The 12,761-nt window shown below is 36.7% G+C and overlaps 2 protein-coding genes across 2 annotated transcripts in view; both read left to right on the forward strand.

The window, feature by feature from the left end:
* Positions 1-9,176, forward strand: part of EFCAB13 (EF-hand calcium binding domain 13) — a 112,753-nt gene extending 103,577 nt beyond the window's left edge. The window contains exons 22-24 of the mRNA XM_042917168.1: positions 3,141-3,284; positions 5,063-5,134; positions 9,028-9,176. Coding sequence (XP_042773102.1) covers positions 3,141-3,284; positions 5,063-5,134; positions 9,028-9,176 — 365 coding nt within the window. The remainder of the gene's footprint in view (positions 1-3,140; positions 3,285-5,062; positions 5,135-9,027) is intronic.
* Positions 9,177-9,513: 337 nt separating this feature from the next.
* LOC122205887 overlaps positions 9,514-12,761 on the forward strand; it is a 256,567-nt gene continuing 253,319 nt past the window's right edge. Inside the window, exon 1 of the mRNA XM_042914498.1 lies at positions 9,514-9,616. Within this exon, the coding sequence (XP_042770432.1) occupies positions 9,514-9,616 (103 nt within the window). The remainder of the gene's footprint in view (positions 9,617-12,761) is intronic.

The following is a 12,761-nucleotide window of genomic DNA, read 5'->3' on the forward strand; positions in this document are numbered from 1 at the left end:
TGAGCTTTGTGCTGACAGCTCAGAGCATGGAGCCTGCTTCAGATTCTGTGTCTCCTTCTCTGTCTCAAAAATAGACATTAAAAAAAAAATTGAATGAATGTCAATTTCCTCTAGGGAGCCTGTCATTATCTGCTAGTCGAGGTCAGCTTCTTTTATTATAAGCTTTCATTAAACTATGTCTTTTTCATAGCATTTACTTCATACTATAAATACCCATTAATATTTTTTTAAATGACACTAGAAATGCTCAATATATTTTAGCTTATAAAGTGACAAAAGTAGGAGCATCTGACTGGTTCAGTTGGTAGAACATGCAACTCTTAACCTCAGGGTCATGAGTTCAAGCCCCATGTTGGGTGTAGAGCTTACTTAGGAAAAAAAGTAGCAAAAATATTAGAGAACTTTGAATTATCTTAATTCATTAAGACCAAAATAATATAATTTCTCATTAAATTTTTTTTTGAGTACGGTGGACACACAATGTTATATTCATTTCAGGTGTAGTGATTCTCTATACATTTCGCTATGCTCACCACAAACATAGCTATTTGTCACCATACAACAATATTACAATATCACTGACTATATTCCCTTTCCTGTGCCTTTTATTCCCATGACATAGTCATTACATTCCTGGAAACCTGTATCTCCTACTCTCCTTTACCCATTTTACCCATTATCCCCCTTTCTCTCCGGCCACCATCAGTTTGTTCCTGTATTTATAGGTCTGATTTTGCTTTTCTTTTTTTTATTTGTTTTTTAGATTCCACATATGAGTGCAATCATATGGTGTTTGTCTTTCTCAGTCTGACATATTTCACTTAGTATAATACCCTCTAGGTCCATCCATGTTGTTGCAAATGGCAAAAAAAATCTCATTCTTTTCCATGGTTTTGTCAAATTCCATAATATACCACATCTTTATTCATTCACCTATTGATAGATAGTTGAGATACTTCCATATCATGGCTGTTGTAAATAATGCTGCAATAAACATATAGGGGTGCATATACCTTTTTGAATTAGTGTTTTTGTTCTCTTTGGGTAAATACCCAGTAGTGGAATTATTGGGTCAAATAGTATTTCTGTTTTTACTTTTTGAGGAACCTCCATACTGTTTCCACATCAGCTGTACCAATTTACATTCCACCAACATTGCACAAGGGCTGCTTTTTCTCCACGTCCTCGCCAGCACTTGTTACTTCTTATGTTTTTGATTTTAGTCATTCTGACACGTGTAAGGTGATATCTCATTGTTATTTTGATTTGCATTTCCCTGAGATTGGTGATGAATATCTTTTCGTGTGTCTGTTGGCCATCTGTATGTCTTCTTCAGAAAAATGTCTATTTAGGTCTTCTGCCCATGTTAAAATATGGTTGTTTTCTAGTCATATTTTTGATTATTTGGTTAATGATTCTTTTTCTTACGTGCCTGGAAGCATCATTGGGCCAAGAACCATGTTTTAATTTTGCTACAAGTCCTAGCATTGTTTCTCCAGATCCTAGCACAGTTTTGGCTTTCAGAAGCCCCTTATTAATAGCTAATTTAATAGCTAATATTATATGATATTTACTGTGCTAGGCATTGTTTCAAATCTTTTATATTATTGACTTATATAATTGTGAATATTTATGGAATTAAAGAATGACAATAAATCTGTCTTATCTCATTAGCCTCATCTCTCATCACTTCTGCATTTGTATTTATTCTGTAGCCATATTACTTATTATAATTTAAATTGGTTCCATATCTTCCATGTGCTTTTGGTTCCATATATTTGCATGTGCTGTTTCCTTTCTGTATATTTTCTGTCAAACAAATTCACATTTTTCCCCCAAACTCAGCTCAAACATCACTCCTCAACCCATAAGACTTTTCAGAGTTATAGGTTAGGTGAACTGTCTCAGTGCTTTATATCTGAGTGCTCAGTGCTCATATCTGGCACACATTTTTCTCATAGTACCAACTATATAATGTATTATAATTTTATTTACAGACATGACAAATTCAGTCCCTGTCTTCAAGGAATTTAAAGGAAACTCTTTAAGAGGGCTGAAATTTTCATTGTTGGTCTTAGTAGCTATAAAATAAATGTTAGTAAAAATGAATATAGGTCTAAAATGGTATTATGGTATTCTTTCCAACTGAAGGTTTAGATCTGTTAGTATAATGCAACGATTTTTGGACTATGGAAACATACATGACAACTTCATTTTGGGGTTGAGAGAGAAATGGGGTGAGAAATGGTATTGACAAAAAATTGAAACTCCCAGTAATGATCATGTTTTATATTTTAAATTGGTGTGGTATCAACAGGACTACATTTGGTTGTATGGGTTGTGCTTGCACAAAGATGCCTGGTTGAGAGGGTACAAGTAGAGACTGAAATGCATTCTACATTCCACTGTGCTCTCCAGGCTGGGACCACCAATGCTAGATTGCAGCTACCTAGAGCAAGGTATGCCTCTTTGTAATTGATACATAGAAAGGGGTACCTTTTTTCAATTCACACAAAAGCACAATATAGACTGGTAGTGGCCCTGGAGATCAAGAGCCTTAATCTCAAATTTTAGCATTTTTTTTTCGTTTATTTCATCAGTTGATAGAAGTCTTTAGATCTACATGTACAGGACGTTACTATTATTTAAGAAAGGGTCACAGCTTACTCAGTATTTAATGGATTCAGATAACCCATCATATTCTGCATAATTTTTTGGTTTAATTTTTTTCTTTTCTTAAAATGTTTAGTTTTAAGAGACAGAGAGAGAGAGAGAGAGAGAGAGAGAACAAGTGGAAGAGGGGCAGAGAGAGAGACACAGAATCTGAAGCAGGCTCTAGGCTCTGAGTTTTCAGCCCAGAGCCCAATGCGGGCTTAAACCCAGGAACCATGAGATCATGACCTGAGCTGAAGTTGGATGCCTAACCGACTGAGCCACCTAGGCGCCCTTAATTTTTTTAAATGCTGCTTGAAATAAATAGGTTGTCAGTTACAAGTAGAAAATACTTTGCTTTTTTTCTGCAGAGATTTTAGTTAAATATATATACTTAAATTGAGAGTTCACCTATAGTGGACTCTGGACAAACTATTTTGCATTTTTTAAAATAATAGTATCTTATATATATTTATTTATCTTTGTAGCATTTAAAGAAGCTGCTTATATCTTGACAAGTGTTGATAATGGCAAGATTGGCATACGTAACTTGGAGCATGCCCTGAAAAGTTTGAATGTTAATTTAGCTGAGGAGGACGTCAGTGAAGCCCTTAAATATTGTGACATCAGTGGTGAGCATTTTTTTTGGTTTGAGATTCTGCTCATTTTTCCCTGTTTATAGGAACCAGTTTTAGAGTGTTTTATATGGAGGTAAAATGCTAAAGGCAGTCGCAATGAGGCTTAGGTTGATATAAATTAGAGCCAAAATAGTCTGCTAATTTATTTACTGACCATATCTATCTGTTCATACTCTACATATGCTTATTTAGATAATTAGCATTCATTTCTTGTAAGCATGGGTGGGAAAATACCATTATGTAATAAAACAAAGACATGACATCAGCAGCTTCATTTTGATCTGCAGTCTTTCTTCAGAGGAGACCCAATTTCACCTTTTATTTTGCTTGTCCCATTCTGCTTTTTTAACCAAAGGAAATACCCAAAGTTTCATTACATCTCAGAAGAATAATTATTTAGTCTTGATCATTGTTTCCAAGTGGTCACATATTTATCTTTGTTTTCCATCTTTGACTTCATGTATTGTGAACTTGATCTCCTTTCCTATTTACATCCACTCTTAAGTGTCAAATTGTGTGGGAATACTTCTAGAAGCTGGTGAGTTTTACCAGTTTTAGGTGGCTTTTTATTTGGGGTTTATCTTAACCAGCTTGTTTTTTCTATGGGAATCCCATGAGCATGTCTTAGGTTTAAGAGTACCTCCCCAGCATTGATTGGTTATTGCTTTTGCCATAGATTATTATTGACCTCAATCAATTTTTATGTTTTGACCTGGAGTTTTTCATATCATGAGAGTGGTATAAATTTAGACCCTAAGCCCACATGAGATGCAGGAGATTTTTCACAGGTGATCTTTTTTACCCACTGCCTCTCAAAATTGGGAAGATTTAGGTCCCCCTGGTGTTTACATGGGCCAGTGAATATAATATTTTAATCTCCCTTTCACTGGATTGAAATTCTTTAAGCATCCCAGTTTCATTTGGTATCTAAATTCAAACTCTCCGTGTAGCAGGACCCAAGTTTTCTTTTATGAATATGCATGAACATTTAAATCAAGCACCTTGCTGCTTTTGGATCTAATATGTATCCTCAAATAGCTGTAGGCTTAGTATTCACTTGGTTTTCCCCTCTGGATCTCTGTGCCCACTTAACGTTTTATTATTTCCTTTTCATACAACTTGATAATGCATTTATAGAATAAAGTATTTCATACAGCATCTTTAGGAATTTGTAATCATTCCTGTGCTACCCAGCTTGCCATTTTGTTATAAGTTAAAGTCTTTTCGTTGTAGGTATAGCCCTATATTTTCTGCTGTGGTTACATTACTGCATTTTATTCCCTGTGTGTGTGTGTGTGTGTGTGTGTGTGTGTCCCAATAGTTAACATTGTCACCTCTGGCCTTAGACTGCCTTAGTTCAAATACAGCCTCGAGCACTTTCTGGCTCTTGTGACCTAGACAAGTTATTTAATTTCTCTTTGCTTTCATCTTTTAAGGATAGGCACATCAAGCATGTTATAGAATTCTTGTGCATATTTTAGTTAATAAATGTGAAGCATCATAAAAGGATACTTAGTGTACATAAGGAACTCAAAAGTTATTTTAAGTTCTTACTTTTGAGTAAGAAGTCAAAAAAAGTGAACTATTAATATCATTAACTGATCAATAGGTGTGGTTCCTGAAAGTATGAAAAATTACATTGAAATAGTTTCAGCCATTTGAGAGAGAAAATAAGGTAGAATGAGATTTTAGGTATTGTTAATCAGAGCCTTTATTTTGTGTACTGAGTATCAGGGTTTTAATGACAATATGCTTGATTTTGATATTTCCAGATAATAATGAGGTGAATTTAAAAGATTTCTTTGAAAGAATTAAAGGAAGTCCACCTTTCAAAGAGTCCGTAGGTAAGTGAATACTTCCAGTTTAAAGAAGTGACTGTAAAATAAAGATAATGAAATCACATTTAAAAAAAATCACTAAATGGATTTCAAGTGTTTAATTTGTAGTCTCTATAGTTTCAAAAAGGATTTCAAGCAGCTTATGCGATATAAAAAAAAACAAGTGAAAATGGGGCAAAGTTATAAAGGAGGGAAAAGAAATAAAACAGGGTTGAAGAAGATACACAGTAAATATCTTTGCTGTTAATATAAAGTCCTTCCTCAAGAGGAGATAAATTTTTCTTCACTCAAGGGGTTCTGGATCTATGAATTAAATCAGGTGTGGAAATTGGGTGAGGGACCACTACCCTCTGTGCTGTCTCAAGACAGGCCTTTGGAGTTTTCAGGTTTACCCAAATGGACTGGCCATTGTTTTCATTCATAGAAATCTTAGCTTCATCTATCTAGTTTCTTTAAATGTTTGGGCCATTAATCCCTGTATCATTCTTACTACCGTGTCATTTCTGTGGCCTAACCACATCATTTTGCCCCTGCTGCATAAAGACAATTGCTTGGTCTTTGTCCCCAAAGTTCCTCTCGTGCTCCTTGAAATTAGGGAAACCATTTCAACACCAGCATCTTTCCCTAAACCCCCATGTCTACAGAGAACACCTACCAAAGAACTCTCCGCAAATGCAGACACCCCTGCCAACAATGTATTTCTAAATGCGTTGGGGAAACAAATGTCTTTTTTTCTTCACATTTGAATATCTCTAAAATTAGAACACCTTTATAATCAATGGCATTATTTATCTAATGTACATTTTTACTGAGATATAAATCACGTACCATAAAATCTCATCCTTTTTTAAAAAAAAATTTTTTTTTTTTAATGTTTATTTTTGAGACAGGGAGAGACAGCATGAACGGGGGAGGGTCAGAGAGAGAGGGAGACACAGAATCTGAAACAGGCTCCAGGCTCTGAGCTGTCAGCACAGAGCCCGACGCAGGGCTCGAACTCACGGACCGTGAGATCATGACCTGAGCCGAAGTTGGACGCTTAACCGACTGAGCCACCCAGGAGCCCCAAATCTCATCCTTTTAAGGTGTTCAATTCAGTGGTTTTTGGTATATTCACAAAGTTGTGCAACCATCACACTCTAATTCTGGGACATTTTCATCACGTCAAAAAAACCCCTGTACCCTGTAGTGCTTATTTCCCCACTCTCCCCAGCCACTGACAACCACTAGTCTGCTTTCTATCTGTGTTGATTTTTGAACATCATATAACTAGAATCATATAACTTGTGGCTTTTTGTGTCTGGCTTCTTTCATTTGGCATACTGTTTTGTTTTGTTTTGTTTTGTTTAATTTTTAATGTTTATTTTTGAGAGCGAGAGAGCGGGGGAGGGACAGAGAGAGAGGGAGACACAGAATCCGAAGCAGGCTCCAGGCTCTGAGCTGTCAGCACGATGTGGGGCTCGAACCCACGAAACCATGAGATCATGACCTGAGCTGAAGTCGGCCGCTCAACCGACTGAGCCACCCAGGCGCCCCAGCATACTGTTTTTAAGGTTCACCTGTATTATAACATAAATGAGTACTTTATTCCTTTTCGTGGTAGAATAATATTCAGTGGTTATACCACATTTTCTTTGGCCATTTATCAGTTCATAGACATTTGGGTTGTTTCCCTTTTTTGGCCACTAAGAATAATGCTGTTATGAACATGTGTACATTTTTTTGAGTACAGGTTTTTGTGTGGACGTACATTTACATTTCTCTCAGGTACCTACCTAGGAATGGAACTGCTGGGTCACGTGGTAACTTTACATTCAACTTGAGGAGCTGCTGGAACGTTTTCCAAAGCAGCTGCCCCATTTTACATTCCCAACAGCATTGTACATTTCTTTAAATCCTTGTCAGTACTGGGGCACCTGGGTGGCTCAGTTGTTAAGTGTCCGACTTCTGCTCAGGTCACGATCTCGCGGTCCGTGAGTTCAAGCCCCGCGTCAGGCTCTGGGCTGATGGCTCAGAGCCTGGAGCCTGCTTCCGATTCTGTGTCTCCCTCTCTCTCTGCCCCTCCCCCGTTCATGCTCTGTCTCTGTCTCAAAAATAAATAAAAACATTAAAAAAATTAAAAAAAAGTTTTTAAATCCTTGTCAGTACTTGTTACATTGTCTTTTTTATTCTAGCCTAGTCTCACAAGTATCTCACCGTGGTTTTGTTTTGCATTTCCCTGATGGCTAATAACTTTGAACATCTTTACGTGTGTTTACTGGCCATTTAGAGATATGTACCCTTTGCTTATTTTAAAAATTGGGTTATTTGTCACGTTGTTAGGGTTCTTATATCCTGGATACTATAGCTTTATCAGATAGATGATTTGCAAATCTTTTCTCCAGTTTTATGGGTCTTTTCTCTTTCTTGGTGGTGTCCTTTGAAGCACAAACGTTTTTAAATTGGGTGAAATCCAGTTTATATTTTCTTTTGTCACTTCTTTTGATATCATGTCTAAACATAATCCAAGATCATTAAGATTTATACTAATGTTTTCTTCTAAGAATTTTATAGTTTTAGACTTTTAATTTCAATCTTTGATTCATTTTGAGTTAATGTTTGTATGTGGTGTGAGATGGGAGTCCACTTTAATTCTTTTGAATGCAGATGGCCAGTTACCCCAGCATCATTTGTTGACAAGATCATTCTTTTCCCCCTTAAATAAATGGTTTTGCCATCCTTGTAAAAAATCAATTGATCAGAAATGTATGGATTTATTTCTAGACTCCCAGTTCCATTCCATTGATTTTTATTTATTCTTATGCCACATGGTCTTAATCACTATAGCTTTGTAGTAAAGTAATAACCTAAACAGTAATTTTCAACCAGAGCAGGGCATCAAATTTACCTATAAAGCTTGAGTTACCTGGTTCTACTTCTGACTATGATGGAGTAGCTTATGTGAAACCAACCCTCCTGCTGAGAACAACTAGTAAAATGTGGACTAAATTAAACAGCATCAACAACCACAACTGTTTGAAGGCATTGGAAAGTGACCAAGGCTGTCAAGATTTGTGGGGCTATAAGATAAATATAAAGAGCACGACTTACAGAAACAGCACCTTCTTCTTCTTCTTCTTATTTTGTCTCTGTAACATAACTTTAAGTGAAATAAGGCAATAAAGTTTTGATGTAAACTTCTTTGTAATGCTTCACAATTATTTCAGGGTCCACATATGAAGTATTATGTAGCTGTAGGCATCATGGTTGACCAGTTACATACGTCTACTTGAAAGGCACAGTAGTTAAGAGCATGGGCTTTGGAAATATCGTGCCTGGATTTGAATCCTGGCCCTGCCACTTAATACCAGTATATTCTTTAGTAAATCACTTAATCTCACAAACCTCGGGGCGCCTGGGTGGCTCAGTTGGTTAAGCGCCCAACTTCAGCTCAGGTCATGATTTCGCGGTTAGTGAGTTTGAGCCCCACGTTGGAGTCTGTGCTGACAGCTCAGAACCCGGAGCCTGCTTCAGATTCTGCATCTTTGTCTCTCTCTGACCCTTCCCCGCTCATGGTCTGTCTGTCTGTCTGTCTGTCTCTCTCAAAAATAAATATTAAAAATTTTTTTTTAAATCTCACTAACCTCAATTCCTTCATCTGAAAAATGGGGATAATAATGCCTATCTTGGAATTATTATAGGTAATAATAGACTTAAATAGGTAAAGTAGAAGTACTCAGAAGAGTCTCCAGCACTTAGTTTTCAGTAACTGCTAGCTTTTATAATACACAATGGTTTTTAAAACTACTAGTAATTTCATGTAAAGTTCTTTTATGCAACTCAAGCCCATTAAGTGAAAGTGAACAATGTACTCTTATTTCTGCTGTTGAAGCATGTTTTTGCTCTTTTTTTTTTCTCAGTTACACAGCTACTCTTCATTACTATTCAAATTCTCCAGAATGATCTAATTGATGTCTCTAGCCTCAAGGCATTATTGATGAACAATGACTTTCATGCAGCTAATGTTTTACTTGATGAAGTATTAAGACATGGACCTGAACATGGTTAGTAGTCTGAATGCATCTAGTTGTAAAGGCCATCATCTACCAGTGGGGATGGGAGATGTATGGATGGGATATACAGCAATGGAGGGCACCCTGGGGGGGGCTGCAGTGAGATGACTGGTGAGCACCAGTGCCACCATAGTGTGCCAAGCCTGAGCTCTGTGAAACTGAACAGATGGGTGAGTCTGGGCCTACTTTATCCCTGTGGGTGGTGGTACTTGGGAGATGAGGTCACTTTGTGAACTGACTGGCATGGGCAGTATTCAATCAGAATGCCATGCACAGAGTACAACAGAGTCCGTGAGGCCCTTCGCCACGTGTTAACCCTTTGAAAGGTAAACTATGCTGATATCCAGGAATACCTCAGGGGGTGTTGCCTGTGGCATTGGCTCAAGGAAGCAGATGTTTATAAATGTACAAAATAGCTGCGTTATTTTAATGACTGGTATTGTTGAATATCATTTTTGCTACGTTTTCAAAAGAGTTGGGGAATATTCTTTACTTTCCTATTCTCTGTAAGAGATTTTTTTCTTCCTCAAATGTTAAGCAGAACTCACAGGTGAAGCCTTATGGGCCTAGAGTTTTATTTATGGAAAAATTCTGGATTATTGATTTAATTTCTGAAATTGTATGGTATTACCAAGAAAATATTCTATTTTCCTGTCAATTTTGGCAGGCTGTGTCTTTATAGGAATTTGTCCATTTCGTCTGACTTTTCAAATGTATTGGATAAAGTTGTCCTTGACATCTGCTTTTTATCTTTTTTGATTTCTGCTTCATCTGTAATGATACCTTCATTTTCATCCTCAATATTAGTGACTTAGAGCTTTTTTTTCCCCCCACTCCACCTCCACAGAGTTTTTCTTTTCCTTTTTGTAAAATTGAGATATAATGGGCATATAATAACATTATGTAAGTTTAGAGTGTCCAATGTGTTGATTTGATACATTTATATATTGCAATATAATTATCACTGTAATGTTATCTAACACCTCTATCACATCACGTAATTATCACAATTTCTTTTTTTGTGGTGAGAACATTTAAGATCTAGTCTCTTAGCAACTTTCAATTATGTAATACAGTATTAGATCAGCACAGCATTAGATTTCCAGAATTTATTCATTTTAACTGCAAATTTGTACTTTTTAACAGTATCTCCCCAATCACCCCACCCCCTAAGTCCTTGGTAACCACCATTCTGCTCTCTTTCTGTGAGATCGGCTTTTTTAGATTCCACATATTAGCGATACATACAACATTTGTCTTTGGCTTATCTCCTCTAAGCATAAGGACTTCAAGATCCTACCATCTTGTTGCAAATGACAGGATTTCTCTCTTTCTCATGGCTGAAAAATATTCTGTTGTATATTTTCACACTACCTCTGTTTATTCATCTGTTGATGAGCACTTAGATTGTTTCCATATTTTAGCTATTGTGAATAATGCTGAAATAGACACAGGAGTATGTCTTCAAGATCCTGTTTTCGTTTCCTTTGAATATACACTTATAAGGGGAATTGCTGGTTCATATTGTAGTTCTATTTTTAATTTTGAGGGGAATTTCTATACTATTGTCCATAGTGACTGCACCAATTTACATTGCCACCAACAGTGTATGAGGGTTCCCTTTCTCCACATCATCACAAATCCTTATCTCCGGTCTTCTTGATGATAGCCATTCTAACGGGTTTGAGCAATATCTCATTGTGGTTATGATTTGCATTTCCCTGATGATTAGTGATGTTGAACACCTTTTCATGCACCTGTTGGTCATTTGGATGTCTTCTTTGGGAAAATGCCTATTCTATTGCTCTGCCCATTTTTAAAATAGTTCATTTGCTTGTTTGTTATTGAGCTGTGTGAATTCTTTGTTATATATTTTGGATAATAATCCTTTATCAGATATATGGTTTGCAAATATTTTCTCTCATTCTGTAGGTTGCCTTTTCATTTTGCCGATTGTTTCTTTTGCTGTACAGAAGTTTTTAAGTTGAATGTAGTTCTGGGGTGCCTGGGTGGCTCAGTCGGTTAAGCATCCGACTACAGCCAGTTAAGCATTCGACTTCAGGTCTTGATCTCATGATTCTTGAGTTCAAGCACCATGTCAGGCTCTGTGCTGACAGCTTGGAGCTTGCTTCAGTTTCTATGTCTCCCTCTCTCTCTGCCCCTCCCCCGCTCATGCTCTGTGTCTTTCTCTCTCACAAATAAATAAACATTAAAAAAAAGAAAAATCTTAAATTGCATCTAGTTCTACTGGTTGATTTCTGCTTTTGTTGTTTGTGCTTTTGGTGTCATGTCCAAAAAATCATTGCCAAGACCAATGTCTGAAAGGTGTTTCCTTATGTTTTCTTTACGGTATCAGATCTTACAATTAAATCTTTAATTCATTTTGAGGTAATTTTGGGGAGTATCCCAAGTGGTTATTCAGTTTCCCAACACCATTTGTTGAAGAGACCATCCTTTCTCCATTGAATGTTCTTGGCTGCCTCGTCAAATATTAGTTGAGCATATGTGGGGTTTATTTCTGGGCTCTGTCACTTCTGCTGTAAACTTTTCTACTTTTTTTTTTTTTTTTTTTTTTTTTTTGCATTGGGTTGTTTTTTTTTTTTTTTCCTTCCTTTTCTCTCTCCCCCTCCTTTTTTTTTTTTCCTTTTGGTTCTTTTCATGTCTATCCTTTATGTCCCTTACTATAGTTTGTCATATCCATTCTACCTTGTGTACCTTTACTTTACTTGAGTCTTTATTTTGGAGCTGACTTGGTCTTTCTACACAATCTATTTTCTGAGTTGTTGGCTCCCATCTCAAATCTTCCTTTGTCCATTTCTATCCTGATTTGTTGAAAGAGTTGAGGGTGTTGGGTGGCACATTCAGTGTGGAGCTCTGTCTTCAGTTTCTACTGAAGTAAATGAAGTCCGTTTACTTTAATGGCACCTTTGGGGCAGAGGGTGGGAGGTGGGGGTAGTGAGCCTTCTGACATTTTGATACTATTTAGTAGGGACTTCATCTTTAACTGCTTCTTTCTTTTCCTTCACCACCAAATCCTATGCACTGAGTTCCACATCAAGATGCCATCTTTGGTCCTATGGATTTCTAAGCCTTTTTCTTAGATTTCTCCAGAGTAAATTTAGGTGGTTACCATTATCCTAAAAGTAGTGTTTCTTAACCTTTAAAAAAAATATCACTCCCCTAAGGAGACTTTTTAGACATTTTTGTCTTTTTCACCATCCCACACGCTATGAATGTTTAATGCCAAAAATAAATATTTGCTTATGTACTGTGGCCACAAACCATTGTAATGGCTAAGATTTTTTCCCCTCCAAGAACCTGTTTTCCTTCCTGAAAGCCTATCACCCTCAGTGAAAATGCATGTCCTAAAGGTATCTAGAACTTTAGTTTCTGCTTATACTGCTAAACCCTATTTTCTAGAATTTCACTTAGATGTTAACACATTTGTAAGGAATATTGGCCTATAGCCTCTTTGCCTGCCCACCATGTGTTTGTTTTGTTTTGCTTTTGTAGTTTTTGGACAAGTAGGAGCTACTGAAGGGTTTTATTCAGAGGAGTAACCAGATTTTTTTTTTAAAGAG

Source organism: Panthera leo, chromosome E1 (genome assembly GCF_018350215.1).
Source record: "Panthera leo isolate Ple1 chromosome E1, P.leo_Ple1_pat1.1, whole genome shotgun sequence".
In the NCBI taxonomy this organism is placed as follows: Eukaryota; Metazoa; Chordata; class Mammalia; order Carnivora; family Felidae; genus Panthera; species Panthera leo.